At 41.8% G+C, this 23,510-nt stretch overlaps 1 protein-coding gene across 2 annotated transcripts in view; it reads left to right on the top strand.

Moving 5' to 3' along the window:
• ADAMTS3 (ADAM metallopeptidase with thrombospondin type 1 motif 3) overlaps positions 1–23,510 on the top strand; it is a 132,406-nt gene that overhangs the window by 5,085 nt on the left and 103,811 nt on the right. For both annotated transcript variants that reach the window (XM_040586538.1, XM_040586528.1), the window contains exon 3: positions 4,418–4,818. In XM_040586538.1, the coding sequence (XP_040442472.1) occupies positions 4,418–4,818 (401 nt within the window). The remainder of the gene's footprint in view (positions 1–4,417; positions 4,819–23,510) is intronic.

Below are 23,510 nucleotides of genomic sequence, written 5' to 3'. Positions count from 1 at the left end.
AAAAATTACTTTGTTCACAGAAGTGGGTCCTCTGGCTGCAGTGCAGAAGGCTGGAAAAAGGAGAGTCCTGTTAACAAAGTCTATTTACGTGCAGTGTGAGCCAAAAAATAATCAGAAAAATCAACACTCAGTGAGGTTTAAATACTTTTTAAAAGAAGAAAAAAAGTAATGTCTTAAAACTTGGGTAGCTTGGTTTAGACATAGAAATAATTTGTCTGAACTTTCAAAAATGTGTTCTTTTCCACTGATTTCAATTTAGACCGTGCTTTTGAAATTTCTCTTAAGTGGATGTTTATGCATTTGGAATTCTGCCGTGAGCAACCACATAAATGATTTTTGATCAATGTATTTCACAAAATTGTATGCCTAAAAAAATAATGCTCTTCCAAATGCAGGTGATAAAGTCTAGGACTTTTGAACCTTCATTGTCCACAGTGGTTGTACAGTGCCAAGACAAATGATGTGAGCCAGTTGTACTAATTCTTCAGTTTCATGTGTATTTGAGGGAAAAAAAGTATGGAGAGCCCTCTTCTGAGGCATTCTCTAGCTAATTATGTTTTGGCACACAATGAAAGAATGTGATGTTCTTTCTTAAGTGCTTCCTTTCAACTTAAACATTGTGCAACTGGAGCAGCAGTTTAAAGCCTGATAAAAAAATGAAGAAAATTTGAAGTTAAGTGCTTTTTCTATTGCTCTGTGTTTCTTCTCTGATCCCTACTGTAAGCTTTGAATTAGCAGAACAGATTGACTCTGAAATTTTAGCGTAGGAAAGGGAACACCTACAGCTGGAATAGCATTTCCTAAGATCATACAGTCTGTGGAAAAAGGGTAATATAAGTCAGTGGAGGAGTTTAGATGTCTTCAATATTCAGTCATGTCACATTTAATTTTAACTGCCTTTGAACAAAAGGCATTTCCTCTTCTAGCTCAGCATTCAGAGACTCTGGAAAAGGCTTTTGCTGACTCAAAACCTTGACAGTTCTTATTTTCCACCCTTTGTTCCTACCCTCTTGTGGCTAGCTGACTGTTCTTGTTATTAGCAAAATAACTTTTTTTTTTGCCTCCGCACGTAGAAATCTGGGAATACTGCTGCAAGATGTGCAAAGCAATTTCTCAGTTGTGTGGTGAACTCAGAATTTGATCACCAGACTGTGGTCTCTGGCACTGAATGTCCCGCTTTAAAAAAATAATAAAATAAAGCCACAAAGAGGCGAGGTAAAAGGAGGAATGTCAGTCTGTGAATGAAATCTCATCGCTGAAGCACAGGGAATGTGAGGATCTAGATTTTTACTTTGACCCAGTTAGGATGTACAACCCAGCCGCTCTGCCTCCTTGTCGTGACCTGGTGTCTAATTAATAAAAATGAGTTTAGAGTTTTAGTTTGGTCCCTTCTCTAAGGAGAAAGATTAGCAATCCTTACTCAGAATTCCCAGCGTTTTAGATGGGAATTATCTGAAGGATAATGTCCTAATTAGGATACTGGTTTTAGAGCCTGGTCTTGTAGGTGTATTGCAGAACAGGTTGTGTTGGCTGCTACTGAAGAACACAAGGTGACTGCTGGCTGTGGGACATGGAGTTTGTTTTCAGAACAATGGTCTTGAAAATGATAAGGAATTTTCACTTGCCTGGGATATTGTATTTGTATATTAATTTATAGTGCAAGAATTTATATGTCCACATACATCCTACTAGTATCATATGTTGTTTTCCTGTCAAATCCCTCACTAAGTGGCATAAAAGAAAACTGGGGAAAGAACAAGTTATATGAAGCCATTGAATGTATGAGTGTCTTAAAATAAGCAGCCACTGCTACCAGGAGAGAGGAGCTAGCTACTGAGCTTTTTCTCTGTTAATTCTCAGTTCCAGCATGATTCACACTGGGAGCAGGTAAAAATTAGCTCTTTTAATTAAGTGTATTTATTTGAGGAGTTCTCAGTGGCACTTTGTGGTAGCATCTGAGCTACCCAGTTGTGGAGATTTTTAAATGAAAAGTGTCAGTTGTATCACTCTAATATTGCTTTGGCTAGTTCTCTTGGGAAGAGAAGAGCTAAAGAATAAATATTTCTCTGCTAAGTGTCTTTTTAACTCTCACGTGGTCTAATAGGCAGGTGATAAGATGTAGGCATTGCTCCAATTCTTGGCAGCGGTTTGGCCCACAGCTTGTCGTGGCCTGGGAATCTCTCTCCTTCTCCTTTAACAGGATGAAAATTGGACACCGAATGTCCTGATTACTTCCAGATTACAAAGGTCTTGCAGAAAAGATAAACTCATTTGATGGACTTGTTTTACAGTGATGTGAAATTACTTAAGGCAATGGGAAACACGTGTGTGTCCTGATGCAGGGCTGGAAATGAGATAAGCGATAACAGGAGAAGACCTTTCTGTGAGCAGAAGAGAAGATTCTCTTCCTTTTCTCATCAGTGCCAGAGAATAGCAGAGGGCGGAGAAGGAAAAAGTGACTCTCTTAGGTTAATAATGCTATTTTCGGGATACAGGTAAGGTACTACATAGAAAGAAGCTTTTCTGGGGGGTGTGGGGTATATTATATTCACTTAGGCAAATTCAGAATTCAAAGGTTTCCAGTAAGTTCATGCAGCTGCTAATTAGGCAGGAATCCTGAGCTGGCCGGTGAGAACCACAGAAAAATGATAGGCAAATGAGGCTTTCATGACTGCTCTTTTTCTCCTGTGGCATTGCTTGCATGGCCGTCGCTTCTGCAAGTTAGCTTTGGGGTAACTTCTGCTGGAAGGTGGTTTCCCACAGCCTTGTCTGGCCACACCATTCAGGTGTCCAGGGATGCTCTGTTGCTGGTTAGAAGTATTACAGCACTGACTTCCCTTGGAAGCATGCCTTGTGTGTAGGACGTGTTGCTTTGGCTAAGGGTCCTGTCTTTGAGCTTCTGTTAGCATTGCCTGAAGGTTTCTTGAGAGCTATCAACAGAATGCAGTTTTGCTGTTTTCATGGCTTCTGTGTATTACAGTAAAGCACACATTTTAGGTACAAATTTGTCCAATTCTGTGTTGTGTTTTTTTAAAAATAATTAGTTACTCTGTTGGTTTTGACCTCTGTTACTCAAGTTACACAAAGAGGAAGGGCAATAGCAAGTTGCTGAGTAAGGGGATTTCTCAGAGGAGATCTATAGAAGGAATAGTTACTGCTTAGACTGCTGCTATAACATCAATTAATTTATCAGTGGTATGTGATAACCACTGGATTCTTTTCCCTATTTCAGTTTTCTAAACTGCACAAATAGGTATGCAAATTGCAGTTATAACCAAGCATGGCACTTCATTTTCCAAATCTTACGAGAGTTCTTGACATGGGAGCAAGCAGTTCTGCTTAAGGTGTATGAAGGAGTTGCATGGCATTTCTTACCAGAGTATTCAAAAGGATCGTTGCCTCTTCTGCAGCTATAAAGCAAAGCTGAACCCCAGGAAACTCCACAGATAAATGTAAATTAATATTTTTTGGGTTTCTTTGTAAGTTTTATGAAAACAATCTTATGAAAGACCTGGCTCTTGAAAATTCTGGCATGTGGAGGGTATTTTGCGTGTGCTTAGTGTGTATTCCCGCATCTGTGGTGAGTGTCTGCTTGAGGTGTGTAACTGGGCATGGCTTCTTGTGTTTGTTCACCTTGGTGTGATCCATATGCTTTCCCTGAGGTTGAAGTGGCCTTCCTCTCACATTATCCCTGGTTTGTTGTACCTTGCTTAATATGGGTGGACTTGATGATCTTAAAGGTCTCTTCCAATCCTAATGATTCTATGTTGATGTGTCAAATGCTTTTCTTCTTCTTTCTTACATGTCCTCTCAGTGTCTGCGTAGAAGCAGTACAAAACATTTTTATAATAACGATTGATGGTGTTAAGAGTCATAAGGGTCTTGCTGTAGGATACAGCAATTTATAAGCCTGAGGGTTCCAGCTAAAGAGAGCAGTGACATGTACCTGGCAGTTGTATCTGTTTGCTTACAACCAGACTAGCTATCTAGTAGATACTTTAATGCACGTTGGTGTGGTAAGTGGCACTGTCACCTGTCCTTTTAAAAAATGTACAGTTTTTTGTCGTTCTCCAGCTGAACTTTTTGAAGTGATACAGAGTAGCTCTAACAGGAATCCTAAATTGGGAATTTTGGAAGGGGAGATGTGAGGCTGAGGGTTCCTACACATCTGGCGTTGGATGTTAGGCCTGACTATGCAGTAACTGTGTTGTGTTATATTGTAAATGAGCTGCAGCTGGAGTGCTCCCTGAATGAGCATAGCCTGTAACAGCCAAGGCAATGGTCTGTTGCATCCTTGCATCTACTGTTCGTTTTGGTGACACACGCTTGTGTGGCTGCACATCTGGTCTTCAGTCTTCAGGCTTGTTCTATGCTCTTGTTCTAATTTTAGTTTGGTTTTGGGTATTTCTCTTGGCAGAATTACGAAAAAGCAGACCGAGACCGTATGGGTTAGTGATTCCAATTAGTACCAATGCAGACGGAAGCTACATCTCCAATATCCTCTCTGCAAGTCATCAAAGAAGATCAACGCGGGAGGTATCCCAAAGCCCCAAACAGCTGTATTTTAATGTCACTGCATTCGGAAGGGAATTCCATCTCCGGCTGAAACCCAACACTCATTTAGTGGCTCCCGGGGCCGTAGTGGAGTGGTATGAAGACTCTGTTGAAGCTGGAAATGATGCTGGTAACACGAGTCAGACTAGAACAGCTACAGAGAGATTATGGAAGCGAGAGCCCCTGTGGACCAACTGTGCATATGTGGGAGACATAACTGACATCCCAGGAGCTTCTGTGGCTATTAGCAATTGCGATGGTCTGGTAAGGCTTGTTTAATGGCATTAATGTCTGGTGTTTTACCACATTATATACAGCTTTTGTTGCTTTTAACTACATGTTGCTAATGATATTAAAAGAACTTCATTTCTTAAATCCTTTAGAAAATGCTTCAGTACGTATTGATGTATACAGTCCTACTGCTTTATTCTGGGGTAATTTCTCTGAGTTTCATGGACAAAGTCCTTAATGTCACTGGTGTGAGAGACAGAAATCAAACCGATATTTTGTTTGTTTTCTTTTTTGCTTTTGTGAGGTGTTACAAATGGGAAAATTAATAACCTGGTCATTTTAAAACTTAAATGATGAGCTTTTGGTGAGTGAATGTAGAATTTGGTGTCCGGATTGTCACTGTGTACTTCTTGGGTAGCAAAATTACGGGCTGCCCTCTAGTCAAAGAATAGCAACAGATTTAAGTTTTAAAGGGTTGGTTTATAAAATAAACATGCTTTTTGTTTTCTTACATGAAGTTTCGCTTCATCAGAAGGCATCATTCAAGTATTGAATGGTTCACACCTATAAATGGCTCATTTTCAAAACTGCGCTGCCCAGATTGCTGTGTTAGTTTAAAATGCATGGTATTTCATTGTGGCTTCAGCAGATGCTGTGACTGGCTTGGTACACAAATCCCATATTGAAAGACTGGGCATATATTGAGTACACATACCATTCATTAATTCAATCATGCGGTAAAGACAGCTAACAATACTTACCTTGTACTCCTGAAGTAGCAGGAGCAGTGGTGGGACGTGACTGCAACATCCAGGAAGATGAATTTAGTAGTTACTCTACTAATGTTCAGGAGAGGAATCCTATGAACAAGTCTGCAACATGTATCCCTTCTTGGAAAAGGGTTTCCCTCATTCCATCACATGCCATATGTTAATGGTTTGATTCCATTTTGTGATGAAAAACGGCTAGCAAACCTCCTTGCCTCTGCAGCGTGCCTCGGTCACTGTATAAGTAATTGCATAAATGTCTCAAACTCCTACTTTGGAGCCTAGGGTGATGTACAACCAAAACTTTTTGACTTCCCTTACTTAAAGAGAGGAATTACTGCCGGTGTTTACATCTGAGATGATCAACTAATGTTAGTTTGGCATGTTTTGGTTGGTTTTGGGGTGTTTTCTAGGAGAATCTGTTGGTGGTGTGCTGTGTTCACAGATGCTGCGCAGACAGATATAGCTTCAGAGGTGGCTCTTACAATGAATGAGACCCCCGGGTTGGGAGCTGTTTTAGAGGTAATCCTGAATGAAGTTCTTGTGTTAAGTGAGACAGCATGTTAAGACAATAAATTGGATTAAATGGAATTAGATTAAGGAATACAGCAGCTTCAGCAGAGATTGCCATGTGGCTGACAAGCTGCTAGTGTTGTGTTTTCAGTTGAATAAAATGAAGTAGTTGCCGTCTTCACAAACCTCCACATGTATAAGAAGATAGCACATAACAAAGGAGTCCTAAGAACAAGAGGTTTCTCGGTTGTGTGGCTTATTGCTACTCTCTGTTCCCGTAACACCCAGGAGAAGCCATTCATGTGTTTTCCATGGTTTTAGGGACCAGACTAGGAGGACTGTGCTTTTTGGTTGAGGAGGAGAGTGGGTAAACGCTCCTGGGTCACTACTGTCTTTGTTCACCCCAACCCGAGCTGTTTTGTGCAGTCTTTGAGGGGCTTCTTCAAGCCCCTGAACCACCCACCATATGGCAGGGTTGGAAGCCAATGTTGGAGCACAGAATAGTGTGAAGTACCTTGCCCATGCTGCTTTTGCACCCATCTTGCCAGGACTTGAGCTGCTGCACTGCATTTCACTTTCCTGCCTGGGAATGCCTGGGCCAGTAGAGAGCCGCTGTGGTGGCTTTACTGCTCCCTGCTTCGGCCAACCAACATGAGAGCAGCTCACATGTTGAAAACCATCTTTTTGAGCACTTTTGCTTGCTTACTTTACCTAGCTGTTGTAACAGTCTTTTGGAGCTCTGAGTGTGAAATAAATAAATAAATAATCTTGAAGATTGATGGGATTTCAGATCTATTATTTTCTTCCTCCCACCAGCTCCAAGGTTAGCAGAAGTAACTTGAAGTTAGCATTTCTGTCTTCTTTCTTGCTGTACTATGCATCTCTCAACCAAGCTAGAATATTTGATCCTCAGTGTATCCTGAATATGTGAAGAGTGAGATAATATGGCTTAACAGAAACTGGAACAAGAGTGAGAAATTCTAGGACCAGGTGTCTGTTAGAAAGATATATTTTCAACTTCAAAGGAATTTAGATGCTCTCCAGCATAGCCAGCTAGGTTCTTGCCTTTTGGGAGAAGAAAGAGAATCACAGTGGTAGCAAGTCACTCAGTGTGTAGCTTAGAGAAGAAGTTTGATACTGTAAGTAACAGAAAAAGAACACTTGGCTTGCCACAAGTTGGCAAAAGACCTCACAAATTTTATTTTGTGCCTGAGGGGATTTTTAATTATAAGTCATAAGATGCTGGCTGATGGTGGGGCAAAACTGTGTACTGTGCTAACACATACTTCACAGACATTGCTGAATTTTGCATTCTTTAGTGTTTCCTCTTAGCACTAAATGTGTGGTTACAAGGAACATAAGGGTGCTAAGTTTCAATTTCTTGATCATAAATATATGCAATAATTGGCATTTGCACTAGTAAAGCAAGATTTTGCCCATGGTCTCTTCCTGAATCTAAACGTACATTTAAAAACCAAAATATTTGAACACTTTTGAAATAGTTTACATATCTACTTCTGCAGTAAAAGTCATCTGCATGCTAACAGTTTTGCAAATTCCTATCTTCACATCTGCTTAATACCCCTTGAAAATAACCCTGATTGTTTAAAAAATTGCATGTGTGTGCATGCACTCGTCATAGCAAAAGAACAATTAATTAGTCATGTAGATGCTGTGTGTTGGTTTTGTTACTGTGTTTCAGAAAGCTGGTGCTTCCGCAGGTTTCCGTTGTGCATTTGTGCTGTTCTTTTGGTCAAAATATCAACACTTATTGTCACGATATTTATAGTTTATCAAGTAATTGCCAGACTTGCAGCAAAACTTGTCACTGAGTTACAGTCATCAAGCGAAATCATCCTTCCAGTGTTCAGATGGCATGTGGAGAAAAGTTCTACATTGTCTCACTTCAGGCGGATTGTGCAGTCTGTAGTGCCTCGCAGAATTTGTCCTTCTGGTACCTGCTATAGTTACTGCTGCTTTTATCTAGTCTGTATGTTTGTGTTAGTAAAGCTTGCTCTGTGGTGGCTGGCTGTTGAAGTTCAGATGGTGCTGGCGTAATGCAGAAATGTCGGCCCAGCACTGGTAAGAGAAGAGTGTGGTGAAAAACCCAATGCTTTTTCTAGAAGTTTATCCTAGTGTTGTGCTGACATTCATCAGCTGAAAGCAGTGGCATCCTTGGGGTCTGTGGGCTTGAGAAATGGAAGCCTATGATCTCTTACCAGAGGAGGGTAAAAAGAGAAAAGCTCTTAATAACTTGGATCTGCTGATGGTGAAATGGTAGTTTCACAGTCCGCAGCCTAGATTTAAGTCCACTGATCAATCCCTTGCCCTTTTTTTATTTGGCTTTGGTTTAGTCAGTGTTCAGAGTATGTTGTAACGATGGAAGGATATACAATTGTGTGGGCATGACAAGGCCAGGCAGAAGGCTCTGCTTACCCTGACAATGCTTGCAGGGTGTGTGTGCTCCCCTCACATATTCATAGTCCTTAAATGCTTGCGTTCCTGTGTCTCATTTTTGTCTCCTTGCTTTTCCTTCCTCTTTAGTGCCTGTACAGTAACATCTCACCTTGGTACTCTTTTGCTGACCATCTCATTAGGCTCAGACTTACAAGGGGGAGTAAGTATTAGTAAAGGTTATGGCAAGCCTTCAGGCATGAGTTGCCTTGCCCCTTCCCTGTTTACATATGAGTAGTGTCTTCCCTTTTGTCCTCCACACAAAGATCAGATCATTCAAACTGTCATGAAGAACTTAATTTAATATACCTGATTTAGCATGTCAGATCATGATAAGGTGCCTTCTCTTCTGGATAAGTGTGGGAATGCGGTTTATGTGTCTGTGCACTACATGAAATGTTTCATCTAACATAGATTCCTAAGCAAGGTACTTAATCTACTCCCAGGTAAGCATATTCTGGACAGTTTTTTGTGTCTGACTCATGTGGTAGGCCTCCTGTTTAAAGATGCTACAGACGGTTGAAGGGCCTAACTATTCAAAAGTTAGTGAAGGTTTTCTGACCTTGTAATTCATTGCCAAGTATTGGTGCACATCTAGAGGAGCATATGGTTTAGGAAAGTGGGAAAATAACTGCAAGATGTTCAAGAAGGTGGAACTCAGTTGTTGGCAGGTGGCACTTTTCATGGGTTGCTTATGCCCAGCATGGTACTCTATCTGCTGCGGAAGGTGCAGTAAATGACCAGCCTCCAAAAACCATTATAGGTGATTCAGATTGTAAATAAACAGAACACAGCAGACTTAGCTTTTAGAAATAAAAAAGTATAAAAGTTTGTATCCGTCTCTACCTTTTGTTGTAAAGGTGACAACTTCAGGTTCTCTGTTAGCTTTCTTCCTTTTGTAACAAAAGCCGGACAATTGTTGGTATGCAATGCCTTTAGATGGTACTTACACTTTGAGCTGTGTTTTTATAGACAAGTATCTCCTTGTTTGAGTTGTGATCTTGTCTATATTCACACATATGCAATGCCAGGTGGGAACGTTGGCTTATGTTTCTTACAGAGCGTTAACCTTACTTGTCCTAAATGAAAGGGCCAGACCCAGTGCAATGAATCTTTAATATTTGACTTCAGATACCAAGTAAAATGTGACTTCTTTTCTTTATTGGAAAACTATGGTCTCCAGGGCCAGGGCTGCACACACTCATTTGAAAGTACAACTGTTTGCAAATGGAGATCTTCACTAGTCTACCTGCCTTTTAGTGTTCAGCTGTCAAACCAAGGAAATCCTTGAAGACAGACCAACTGTCAAGAATAAAAACGCCCAAACCTGCTCAGATCTGTCATTTCTGATGTGTTGTTCCTCTCTTGCTTATTGTCATCCCTTTTTTCTAAGGGTATTGAGACTTGAAGAAACTTGTATGCGTCTTTATGATCTATGCTTTTACACAAGTTCATGTGCAGCTGTCAGTATTTTGGGAATTTCAGCATATCCTCAGAGTTTGCTTTTGATTTTCTGACGTGAGTCCCTTAGCACAGACCTCTTGCAAGTAGGGACTCCTTAAATGTTAGCCTTTGCCTTTGTGTCTTAATTCCACCCTTTGTGAGAGGAAGCTGATGAGGGTTCCCTGCCCTCAGTGGTTCTGGCATTCTTTTCAGCAATGGTTATAGATTTATTTGAAGTGTCAGAATAGAAGGATGTACAGAGATGTGCACGTTATTTCCTTCTGCAAATATGTGTGAAATACAGGCTGCGGTATCCCTGAAGGTGTTTAAAAAACACATAGACATGGTGCTTAAGGACATGATCTAGTTATGGACATGGCAGTCCTGGGTTAACAGTTGGGTTTGATGATGTCAAAGGTCTTTTTCAACCTAAATGATTCTATGATTCTGAGCTAAGGGATACTTGCACAGAGACTTAAGCCTAGGTTCAGGAAAAGCCTTAAAAATACACTTTGGTTCAGTCGTGCGGTTAAGTGCATACTGGGATCTAAGCAGTTTCGGAGCATTTTGATTTGTTTCAAATGCTTTTTTATTACCATTTTGCCATCAAGACTGAAGTATTAAGACTCATTTCTTGTTCATGTGTTTGGTACTAATGCATCGTTTCAACATGATTTCCCCCAAGCTGGCAAACTAAATGGATAAACAGCTTTCTGGGAGCTGCTGGTGCCTTATCTCAGTGTATTAGAATAGCATTTTGCAAACACTTGAACTGCTGCTGAGCATCTAGTTACAGCATGTAGGATACTCTTGGTGAGGTTATTTCCAGCATCCTGAAGAAGAATATTAGGGAGCCACTGTTGAGCAGGGCTGCTGTGGGAAGGTGATTAGGGCATCTGGACTTCTTGGTGTGACAGCAGTGAGCATCTAGTGGGATGCAGCTGTGGGTGCTCTCAGGAGGGCCAGGATGCACACTGAGGTGCAGAATGGGACTATCCCCTCAGTCCTGGAGGTCTCTTCCAGTCCAGGCTGGGAGCAGCGTGGGAAGCTGTGCGCTTCCACTGCCCAGGCTGCAGCCGGGTGGACATCTGGTAATCCTGTACCTTCTGGGAGCGTGAAACACAGGAAAAGGGAATAAATGGCTAGGGAGATAGAACCGCGTCCGGACTGTGCACTGCTCTGCCCAGATGGCAGCAGTGTCTTAGACTGATTTAATGTTCTTATATTCGTGTACCCTGCCCTATTGCGCACTTCCCACAGTAATTACATCCTTGCAGTGAACTCCTTTAACCTGCCCTGCCTGTTCTTACCACTTGAATTTTGCTATACTTGGCAGCCCTGCAGACTTATTAACTGGGCTTGATGGGTTGCAGCTGCCTCTTTGGATAGACAGACCCCATCTGGTAACCTCAGCCTGTCCTCCCTGTTTGACTGAGCAGCCTTTGGTCACTGTCAGGCTGGGCTTGGACTTCATCCCTGTCGCCTCTCCAGTATGCAGCACTTCCTACTAATAGAGTAGAGGCTAATACAGACTTTTCAGATGTAGCAATCCACAGTAAAGGGATTTCTCAAAGTTCAGAAGCTCCAAAAACTTGGAAACCCAGTGCCATCATGTTGCTTATTTAGGACTTCAGGCTTCTTGCATAAAACACAGAGGGATGGCTTTTGAGAGGGAAGCTGATGGTGATTGAAGTAAAATGGCAATGTAGTGTAAAATAATACAATGCAGAAATTCTTTTGTATGTCTAGTTTGCTTCTCCTTGAGGTTCTCACTCAAAACAAGCGGGTGCATCATCCTTACTTTGTACCGTAGTCAAAGTTCATGCAGATGGTTCCTCAAGCTCCATTTATTTCTTCTTATTTGTTTTTGTAAGCTCTTCTAAGGAGGCCGGATTTGGGCTAACAATAGATGTGCCTCACTTCTCAGCCCTTGGGTCTCCTTCTCTCCTCCAGCCTTGCGTATCTCCCATTCTCACTTTAAAGAAATTGCCCTTTCCACCATAAACCCTTCCTTTTCTTCCAAAGCTGTTATCAAAACTCATTTTTGTAAAGCTTTCTCTGTCACAGTAAAATGCCAAGAGAATTTCTGTCTGCAAGACAGATACAATGGGTAGGTGCATGAATTGCTTGGAGAGCATTAGCAAAAGATGATGTGAACAGGAAGAAGGTCTGAAGTCTTCCAAGTCCTGGCTCAGCTCTTGCCCTTCTCTGCCTCCTGCCCTGTTCCTTGGGGAACCTCAGCCTGTGACCAAAGTAAGAATAAACTCAATTGAAGAGAAAGCTCTTTTTTTAGAGGTGCAGGGAGACTCTCCTTGCTTCAGCAGGTAGTTGTAGAAACCTATTGTTTGTACCAGCTTCTGGCTGGCTGTTGAAAGATGGTGAGTGGGGGAAACCTCTGTGCTTCGTACTTGAGTGTACATAGTAGGAAGTAGTAAGAAAGGTTATGCTCAGAGTTTCCACTTGATTGTATGCTTTACATTTTCAAGGCTGATTGAACTGCTAATTCCTCCTCTGAAATGATAATTTTCCTATGGGCTGCAGCTCCCTCTCCCTTTGTTCCAAGGATTGTGTGATCATAGGAAAAACTGAATAGATATACAGTAGTACTGCTATGGACTTAACATAGGCCAAATTGGGCCAAAATATAGAGAGCTGCACAAATATCTTTCATAGCACGGAAATATGTGATCAGTTTGGGTAATAGGTTTTCCAAATGGAAAAAGTTGTCATGTATTTTTAAAATGAAGCAGAAAAAGCCAGAGTCCTGATGGTCTTACTGACCTGAAGAGATCCCTTCAGGAGCTGTTGTTCTGCATGGAGAGGGATGGGAGCAGCCCTGTCTGCTTCTGCTTCCCTCTGTATGAGGTGCTGAGAAGAATCCTGGCTAAGGAAAAATGGGGAGTGTGGCCTGATCTAGTTAAATAAAACAGATGAAGTACATCATGCATTACCCCCCATCATGGTCCCTGTCTGTCTGACTAATGATACAACGAAGGCTCCTGCTGTGGCAAAGAGTGTGGGGACTGCTGGGGAACATCAGCGGAAGGATTATAGATCCCTTGGGCCTTGGAGTGTGAAACAGGACCAAGAAAATCCCTTCTGAGAGATGGAATCATGGAAAAATTTGATAATTTTTTTTCTCTTCCTCTCTGGTAGCCTTCCCTAAGCGTGATTTCTCAGGGGGAGAAGGAAAGAGCAAGAACTGGGACTGTAAGCAGACTTCAGTGAGGTATTTGAAGTCTAACTTTGAAGTAACTCCATTTTCCCCCTCATCACTTTAATTATAGTAATTCTATGCTTAAAACTGGGCACTCATGATTCCTGACGCAACATGGTTCCTCCAGGGCCCCAGCCAGGGTTTTTCTGCAACACCGCTGTCCTATGGACATGGGAATTAGTCGAGGTGTCTGTACATGACACTGCAGAATCTTTTAAGGTTTTATTTTCTAGGAGCTTGACAGTCTCCTGTGTAAGCTGTCCAAAGATTAAGTTCCTTGTCCAAAGCTTTAAGTTCTTTGCTGTGGTGCAAGTGATGCTTAATCGGGGGGAAAAAAAAGGGGGGGGGGGGGGGGGGAAGGGGGGAAACCCATTTCTGCTTGCTTAATAACAGCCGTCTTAACAGAAGATGTCTGTTTTAATAGTGTTTGTAGTTATTTTTGATTCAGAAATGAGGTTTTTCTAACTTAACAGCATATCCATTCCAAGATTAATGTATTTATGGATTCTTCCACATTATTAGCCAGATAAAATATGTCTGAACGCATCAACTTCATGCTGTGTGCTTTTGGCTTCAGTAGCAGCACAAATAAATTCAAGATTGTGCAGATTTACACTGTGTGTAAACCTACTAGGTAATAGTTATGTATGTATCTGTCTTAAATCTGGAGGGCTGTCCCAGCCTGGTTTTATCAAGATTGCTGTATCTGCTGTGAAGATGCTGGGGTGGGTTACACTTCACATGTTTTAAGACAAGCCTTATATCGCCACACATGGTTTCCTAGACCTCTGTTACCAGAGAGAACTTTGCATCCCTTGCTTTATCAGAAAAGGTATTTAAAGTACAAGCCTACTGAGCAATTTTTTTTATGGTACTTTAATTGCCCTTGGATCCCTTCCCCATTCGCTCCTCCTGCACTATTCCAGTAATGCCATGGTGTCAGCTTGCTTCCCAGTTCCCCACTCGGGTGTCTGAGGGTGACTGTGTGGGCCCATGCATGTGTATATGGGCATGTATGAATATTTTATATATAGAGAAACCTTTTGCTCCTGAAGAGGAGTGTAGCAGTTAAACTTGAAAATAGCATTTTTTTAAAGTTTATTTTAAAATATTTTTCATGTGGCATATTTTAAGGAAAGGAAGTCTGTGTAAAGTAGTATATTTTAAGTGTGCATTACTGTCTGGAGGTGCTGTGTCTTAAAAAGCAGAATGACTGTGTTCTTATTGTCTCTCTCTGCTTACTCTTCATTTCACTGATGGAATAGCTTACAGAGGCGAGAAAGCGGTTCATCTATGAAAGGGATGCTTGTTTATGGCTATGAATATGTGAAAATAAACATCTGTCATGCGTGGATTTGGACAGGTTTGAGTTTATATTCCAACAGCATGTCCCTACAGAACAGTTGTGGTTTTACAGCCCTTCTTGAGCTAATCTTAATGGAAAATAAATTTTGCTAAGCTCCTCCTTTGCCCTTTGTATGTAGAGTACACTTATACTAGTGTTTCTGTGGTGTGGGTACTCTGCAGAGGTGGGGAAAAAAATAGAAATTTTTCCTATTTCTGCATAATCCAACAAAAACATTATCCCTTCATTTCACCCCTGGGATACCACTGGGTCTGCTCTTGAGTCCAGATTTTTCCAGACTGCAGAGCCCAGGGGGAGCAGGAGCAGGCGCTGAACACTTCATGGTCCCTGTCAAATGAGTGTGATGGAGTTGGCATAACTAGTGCTGGCTTTGGTGTCACATCAGTATCTGATCCAAAACCTTCCCAATATCGAGTGTCCTCATCCTGACACTTGCTTTTCTGAAGTAACCTGTTTCATGAATAGCAACACAGTGAAATTCAGTACTCGTTTCATCAACGCTTATTCTGTGAGTATCACTGCAGAGTAAATAAATTTCTGCTGGCATTCGTGATTAGGTGGCGTGTGGCTGAAAAATGAGGTTGGTCTGAGACTTGAACTGCTTCCACTTACTGGAAGAAGTTCCGTTAAGCTTTCAGGGTTTAGCAACAGCTTGCTGTAGCATCCCAAATGTAGCTTCCAGCCTCCTCAGGAGTAATTTGCAGTCACTCCATGGCAAAATCAATGATGAAGGGTATTGTAGGATGCATCCTTTCATAGTCTTCCCTTGCTGATGCTGTACCACCTTTGATTTTCAAGATTCTTAAGAGCACAAGTCTTATAAGGAGTGACTGAGGGAACTAGGGTTGTTTAGCCTGGAGAAAAGGGAACCTTTTCACTCTCTACAACTACCTGAAAGGAGGTTGTAGTGAGGTGGGGGTTGGTCTCTTCTCCCAGTTACCATGCAATAAGACAAGAGGAAACAGCCTCAAGATGTACCAGGGGAGGTGTCATTTCAATATAAGGAAAAAGTTTTTCACTGAAAGAGTTGTCAAGCATTGGAACAGGCTGCCCAGGAAGGTGGTGGAATCACCACCCCTGAGGTGTTTAAAAGATGTGTAGATGTGATGCTTGGGGACATGGTTTAGTGGTGGGCTTGGCAGTGCTGGCTTAGTGGTTGGACTTGATGATTTTAAAGGTCTTTTCCAACCTAAATCGTTCTGTGATTCTTCTGCTGTCTAAGACAGAGAGCAGGGACACATCGCCGTGCCGTGGGGAGGCAGCAGGAGGCTTGGGCTGCTGAAGCTTGCTGCTGTCACCTAGGGCACTGCCATTAAAGTCCAGCCTCCAGGTTTTAGCTTTTTGGTGGATTGGAAGCAAGTCAGAATGTGGCTTGAGTTTCATTTTTGCTGCAGTTTTTAATATTGATTGTTCTTGCCTTTCTTCAGCTTAGGCTATCGGAGCAGGTATTTCAGACAGCAGAAAGACTTGTCCATTCCTGTTAATGGGGAGTGTTTTAATGAGACCTCGGATGAAAGTTCCTTAAGCTTCTGGAGTGAAGACATGCTCTGCCAGAGCAGAAGCAGCCTTGCTAGCCTGACTTAGGTCCTGCCACACTCCCCTCGAAATCACTGTTACAACATGTGGTTGTTGAAACCTTAGGAGACCATATCCCAAGCTGATGTTGTTCCTCAGTAGGTTCCTTTTCATCACCTGCCCTGCTTTGCTTGTAGACAGGAGATAGATGGAAAACCAGAATGATCTGTTCCTTCATGGCTGACAAGCAATTCAGAGTGGAGCCAAGCAGTGTAATTGGCAAGGGAGTGATGCCTGAACATTTGCAGACACTGCTGCATGTGCTTCTTGCGGTACCTTCTTGGAAGTAGTCCTGTGTCACAAATACCTTTCCATCAGTACTCCTGATGGCAGCCTTGTGTAGGCTCTCTCTTTTGGGAGCTGCTTGCCTGCCTGTGACACTTTAATTCCACAGGAGTAAATGAATTCCTGGCCACAACAGACGAGTTTGGGAGTCCTCAAATGACAGAAATGACTGACAAGGCACTTCTGGGGCAGTTTGGATGACAAAGGCTAATAGATATCTGCAATAGCCCAAAGATATATTTTGACCTTTGGGTTTCATGTCAGTTTGTAATTCTGGTCCCTTGGAGCAGTCAGTTGGCCTCTGAATAGTTTTCCCTGACCTAGAGAGCAAAGGTTGTCTGAGGTTTGTCCCCTTCTTCTGATGGCATTGGACTGAAGAAATGAGCTCCTGAAGTAGCTGTGGACATACCCTGCATTGTGGGTATGCTGCCTCCAAACTCTCTTGTGTTCTCTTCCCTCTCTGGAGCTTATTTCTTCAGGACAAAATTCAGAACGTAGATGGGATGGAAACTGCAAATTTCTTATGGGTTGTACATAGACATGCCACATAAGTCAGCTTGTTGCTTTCCTTCATCTGCAGCTCCCTCTGAAAGATCACCTGGCCTGGGGGGCTCTGAATGGAATGATTTTAAGGGATGGTGTTGTACAAGGTGCTGGAATTCCTGCCATTTTTTTCTTGGCAGGCTTGAAAGGCTGTTTCCCTCTTGGGAGTCCCTTCTGCAGATGGATCCTTGCAGGATGAAATAAGGTTGGAATGAATAAGGGAATAGTTTCCAGCAGCCTGCTCTTAAAGTTCCCGACACTGTCAGGTTTTGAGGTGGTGTTGGGCTTCTGCCTAGTTGAACCGTCCCTCCTATATCTGCGTCTTTTGCAGGAATGTGTTGCTTTAACCGTAAGTTCAAATAACAACTTTTTCTGGGGAAGGATCTTACTATTTCAGTACCTTCCCGAAGCGGTACTGAAGGATTGTGTTTCAGGTAGGATTATTTCCACCCTTGTACTGCACAAGGAGTTGGGTGGCACACCGGCAGTGCAGTAGATGGGCGGTAGCAGTAAGAAAATAAGAGTTTAGAGACTAAGACTGCTTGTGAAACAGCTGTTGGGGCCTGGGGAAAAAAATAAAGGAAACGGATAGGAAAAAAAATTGGTGAATGCATAAGGCTTCCTTTATCACATTAAATAGGTTCCTTTGCTTTACATTTACTACCTACGTTTACAGCTGTGCTTACTACCTTTCCATTTGTCTTGCAAGAGTTTTTTTTAAGCCCGTGCAAATTGTAATAGATGTCTGTTAAAAGGTTTTAAGTGAATTGCTGAGCCCCTGCTCTGCCGTGGTTGATCTTTTAAGATCAGAGAACTGCAAGCTCTCAGCACCTGCTGGCACCTCAGAAGGAGACAACTCCATTTTGTCAAGCATTACTCTATTTAGCAAGTGCTTTGAGCCTAGGGGAGCACATGCCTTTTTGATGTCTTAAGGATCACCCAGTCACAGCTTTTACAAAGGTTTTGGGACCAGTGTTCCTTTATGGGTGGAGACAGGAGATTTTCTTGGTCTGTAGTAGACAGCCCATCTTCTGGGAAAAGGCTCTTTCTGTGCAAGATCAGATTTTTTTTCTCACCCGACTACTAGGCTGCAATAGCTGCCAATGAGAGCAGCCTTTCTTCTGTCCAAGTGGAGAACTTCAAGGGGTAAATGCCTCACACTGCAACCAGCCTGCTGGCCTCAGGGGTATCCGTGCCATGGCCATGGAGATACTCGGAGGAGCAGGGGCAAATGATCCTTCTCTGGTGTCTTTGGAAAGGCCTGGGTTTTACCTCCACCATGTCCAGGGGGAAGGCATGGTTTTCACGTCTCATTAGTTCCTATTAAGCATTTCTGTAGGTTTTGAAGGAAGTAAATTTCCAGCGATCTTTTGTGGTCTTCTCCCTTAAGCTACATCCATTCAAAAAAGGTGGAGGTGGTTTAGCTTTTTTTGGAATGGGCTCATAGGAAGCATTTGCAGACAGTTTTTAGTAGCTGAAAGTAAAGTTTTGATATTTGTCTTAAAACAAGGTCTTTATCCTCTGTTGAGGAAAGAGTAGCAGCAGGTTATTAAGTAATTGAAAGCAAGGATGAAAGTAGAATCAATCCCATCTGTTTTGACAGTCCTGCATAATTCCTATTCCTTCAATTAAGAAGAGATAAGATGACTGGCACCAAAACTGTTTACTGCTGTGTCTTCTAGGCAACACTTGTCTAGTATTGTTTTCTTCTTAGGATTTCTGCATGTCTTTTGCTATAGCGGCAGTAGCAGTGAAGATGATGTCCTGCCTGAAAGTGCATGTTGGAAGAAAGTGAAAGTAACACTGGTTTATGACACAAAAGGAAGCATACCAGAAACTAGAAAACCAGCCTTAGCTGGAATTTACAGAAAGGCATAATTGTTTAACTGGCTTTGAATAATGTTTCCTCTGATTGTAGAAAGTTGAAATTCCAGAATGGCCATCTGCATGCCGAACTGGCCAGCCTTTGTGCCTGAATGAAGAGTCCATCAGAAGCAAATGGCTGTATGAACCGTTGCTTCACCAGGCGATGCAGTTCATGCATCAGCAACTGGATTTTCAGAAATATCAGCTACAAATGGATGGGCCAAGTGCTGCTCGTGTGCTGGGGAGCCAGAAAGTACAAGGTCAAGGAGGAGGCTGCTTGCCTCAAGTCGTGGTATACTGGGGGTTGGAAGGAGATGAAGCTGGCATCTGAGTGACCTGAAGTGATGAAATCCAAGTTGCCTACAAACTCTTTAAAAGAAGACTTCACCTTGGGGGATTCCTGGGGGCTCTCTGGAACGTCCAACAGGAATAGCCCAAACCAGTTCATTTGGGAACCTGAAAACTACCCCAGGTTTGCCGAATTGTCTATGTGCTACATAGCCACAAGTGGAAGATACGATGCTAAAAAGTCTAACACCATTATTAGTCTCTTTTTTTCTGTCTTTCTAGATTGGAGAGAATATTTGAAGGCTAATTAAGACACTTGACAGTACAATGTGAGTTAGGTGGAGGTGAGAGTAACAGACAGTTGGAGTTTTAAGCTGCACTGGTTATGCTAATGCTGAATATGGAGGTGTTTTAATCAGGTCATCTTCTCTGGAAGGGGATTTAGGAACACGTGTCTGTAGAAAGGCTGCATGAAAAAGCTCCGACTCTTCATAAAACTAAAATGTCTCGGCTTTGCCACACTTTCAGACTTTTATGTATAGTTTATTTCTGATTTTGAAAAATTACTCTTTACGACAGAGCATGGTTTTATGTGTAATTCTTACCCTTTAAGCAATACATTTAGGGGCTCAAGCTGCTATTTATGGATCAGTGTAACTCCCCCCAGTTCACTCCATCTCCTGTGACTGAGAGTAGAAGCAGTCACTGGTAGTACAGCAGCCTGCTTCTACTGTGAAGCTGAAGACTGAGGATTTACGTGTTGCCCCTGTTTGCGGCTTCTCTGCTCTAGGTACTGCTGCTTCAGTGCTATCTTCTGTTTCATGTGTGAAGACCTACTCCAAAGTCAAGGAGGAGGCTATCTGGCACTACTTCCTGATTTGGCGTGTAGGAGATAAGCCCATGCTTGCACAGGTGGAGAGCAATCAGTGAATGTGTCTGAACTCTGTGAAGTGATACTGCCCTTAGTTAAAAAATGGTCTGAAACGCATTGCTGGTGGCAGGGTGCTGCTCTGGATATCTGTTTTGTAGCTGTTACTGAATCACAGTCTTGGCTATGCATTTTTACCAAACAGTGCTTCTGGACTTTTGCTTTTTGTTACCAAAGCAGCTGCTTAATTTTTTTTTTTTTTATTCCTGGAGGCTTACAGCTAACAGTTTATAAAATATCCCGAGCTTATTAAAATTACTAAGTACAACACTTTTTTTATAGTTTTAGTAATAAAACCCAGATTGTATAACTTCTGTGAACCCTTGATAACACACATAGCGCACATGAATTGGGCTCTCATTCATGTTCTGCCTTCACGTATCACATGTGGTAAAGTATGTGTCTCAGTAAAAGTAAATAGATACTGAAATAGTCGACGTTCTCACAGCTTAATCCTTGTAACCTCTCTCAAAGTTCTTATTGATGGTAGAGGTTGTACTGAATTTGAAACTGTATTTTGTAGGGTACAGATACAGAAGCCATATTCAGTAATGCCTTTTTTGATGTTCCTTGTTTATTCAGCACTGCACTTACTTGTATCTGGAATTTGACCTCAGAGGCACATGGCCTGAGGTTTGCAAAGGAGGCAAGAAACAGGACTGGACAGAAAATACCATTTAGGGTTGTTGAGAAAAAAGGGAAAAAGGGGAGGCAGACAAGACAGGTTTGTCTGTTGTAGGAGCTCATCATCCACTGTACCAGTTCTTACCTTCTTTAGCGGGTCACACTGCAACTCTAATCATCACTCTCTGATTTTGGCTCTGGAAGAGTTATGGAAATAAAAGTTAGTCAGCTCGACCTCTTGACCTCATGTTTCATCAGGAGTTTCTTGAAGTGATGGATAAAGTGGCAGCACTGTTGTTCCTGTTAATGGGGTGAAATATTTGCTTTCACTTTGATTTTAAACTGATACTTAGGTTTCATAGGCTACTTCTGTGACTTGGCTGATAACTTTAATAAATTACTTTGACTTTCTTTTATAAAAAGAGCAGCAACCATGCAATAGTAAATTAACTTTCTAATCTTATACAAATCACACTGTCATTTGTCTGTCTTCTTTTATGCCTGACTAAATCACTAATGTGTAAAACTACATTTACTTTTCCTTTGAGAGATTTTACCACAATGGTGGGTTTTTTTTGCAGAAAGATGTGGGATGAATTTAAAGTAATGAGTCTGATGTAAATGTTACTAGCATTGGCATTTCAATACTTTGAAATCATACCAGCTTTTGATCAACAGAGTATTTCCAAAGTAAAATACATCCTTTTCCTGTTTCTTCTCAAAGTTGTATCTGAGAGGATGACTGTTTTTCACCCTTAGTTTTATTATCTCAGGAGTTTTTTTTTTTAAATAGGGACATCTTTGTTGTCCACATCGGTAGCTTGCCCGTAGCATTAAGTCCTGTTTAGCAGAGGACTAGTGAGTGCAGCCCTTCCAACTGTGGTAAAAACCAAGTGCTTTTTGCAAAGCTAATTTATGTGCTCTTCACAACATAAATTAGCAAACCCTGTAAGTTGATACTTGTGGAAATGGACTTTATTAAGGTTGATCCAAGCTGTCAAGTGTCTTATTCATAGAATCATAGAATGGTTTGGTTTGGAAGGGACCTTGAAGTTCCAAACCCCCTGCCATGGGCAGGGACACCTTCCACTAGACCAGGTTGCTCCAAGCCACATCCAGCCTAGCCTTACTGGTTCTCAGGAGCTCATACAGCTCTAGAATATCAAGCTGTATAATTAGTCTTGTCTACAGTTTGTGGAAGTGACCTATAGAAGAAGCTCCATGGGGAGACCAGCTGCAGCCAACTGTGGAGGGAGTAGCCCACAGTCAAGTGTCCATATGAGCCTGCTTGCCTCTAAACCTAGTGAAGATGATGCAAAAAATAATTAATTCCTACTTCATAAATACAGCAGAGAGGAGTCAGGAGGAGTCTAAAAGGTCACTTGAAGTACCTTTCTGCTGGCATTTCGGATGGATGCCGAGTGGGAGGTCCCCACCTTCCTGATTTGCACTGGCTGTACATGAGGACTTGAGGTGCCCATTGCCCTATGAAATGGGTAGAGTTGATGTCAACCTTGGAGCTCTTTGGGTGTCTTTGTCTTCCACAGTGCTGAATGCTCTGCAGTGTGAAGTGCACTGTGTGACGGGGGAAATGGTAGGTAGCCTGGGACCTGGTCAGTTGTTGCCTAATGCAGGAATTGGTGTTATTTGATATCTGGAATGATTGTAATTTGTGATAATTCTGTGCCAGCGTTCATGACTGATATGTACGGGCAGCAGATAAATACATATTGCTTTTGTGTACCACCATAGACATGGTGCTGCTGACCTCAAGTGTCCGCTTTTCCATCCTCCAGATCATGAGATGTTCATATTTTGGAATTATTTCATTTGCTTTGTAGTTTTGGAGTATTCAGCACTTGATCTGAAGTTCTTATTTTTTCCTTCTTTGAAGGCTATCAAATGTCCTTGCTCTTTGTTTTCCTTTCCACTTTTTAGAGGAAGATATGACTCTCCTGTAATCCCATGACTCCAGGAGTTGTGAAAACACCTAGTTTACTGCAAGAACTGGCAACACTGTGCATATAAAATTTACCTGTGGCAAAGGACCCAAGCACCCCTTACCGTGCACCCACTTCAGGCTCCTTTCACAGAAGTGAATTTTGCCATTGCCTGAACCATTTCTCCATAAAATAGTTACTAGCATGGAGCTGCTGTAATTGCCACAAAGACAAAACTTGTACTCTGTAAATTTTTCTGCAGAGGTATGCTGGGCTCAGGGAGGTACTTGACTGCACTGAGCATGTTCCATGCATACTTTTCAGTTTTTAATAACTGATATTCTAAAACCACAATTCCTTTTCTAAGGACAAAGCATTTTGCATGCCAGTTTTGCACGGCAGTTTGCCGTTAAAATGAATCTGTGTGGGTTTTCCAAGAACAAAAGAGAGATGCATTTTTCCACATAAAATCAAAGTTTGTTTTTTTCTTTTTGCTTTCATATAACTCTTAAGGAGTTCCATTGTTGGGTTTTTTTTTTCCTTAGACTTTCTGAAAGGGGAAAAAAGAAGCCCGACATTTGGTTTAAAAGCAAGCATGAGAAATTTCAGCATAAAGGAATTTTCTTATGTATGTTTATAGAGGAGGTTAAATAGCTTAATTTCAGTCCTGTGCAATGACCCAGTAATATTTGCCATTTTCTTTTCTTCTCTGCAAATTCAGCAGAATATTGGTTAGTTTGGAGGCTCTTCTAAGTGTCTTTTGCTTCTTAAAGCTTTGTGTCAATTAGTGTCTTGAGAGAGCTTCAATTCCTTGGAGAAGCAAGCAGAAATTATGAGGAGGAATTCTGCTCTCTCATGGGATACAGAGATTAATGAGGCGTAGTTTTAATTTTAAGTACTGTATGCTTTAAATGCA

This window comes from Falco naumanni, chromosome 1 (genome assembly GCF_017639655.2).
Source record: "Falco naumanni isolate bFalNau1 chromosome 1, bFalNau1.pat, whole genome shotgun sequence".
Taxonomy (NCBI): Eukaryota; Metazoa; Chordata; class Aves; order Falconiformes; family Falconidae; genus Falco; species Falco naumanni.
The sequence above is the reverse complement of the archived record's forward strand: the minus strand, read 5'-3'. Positions and strand labels throughout refer to the sequence as shown.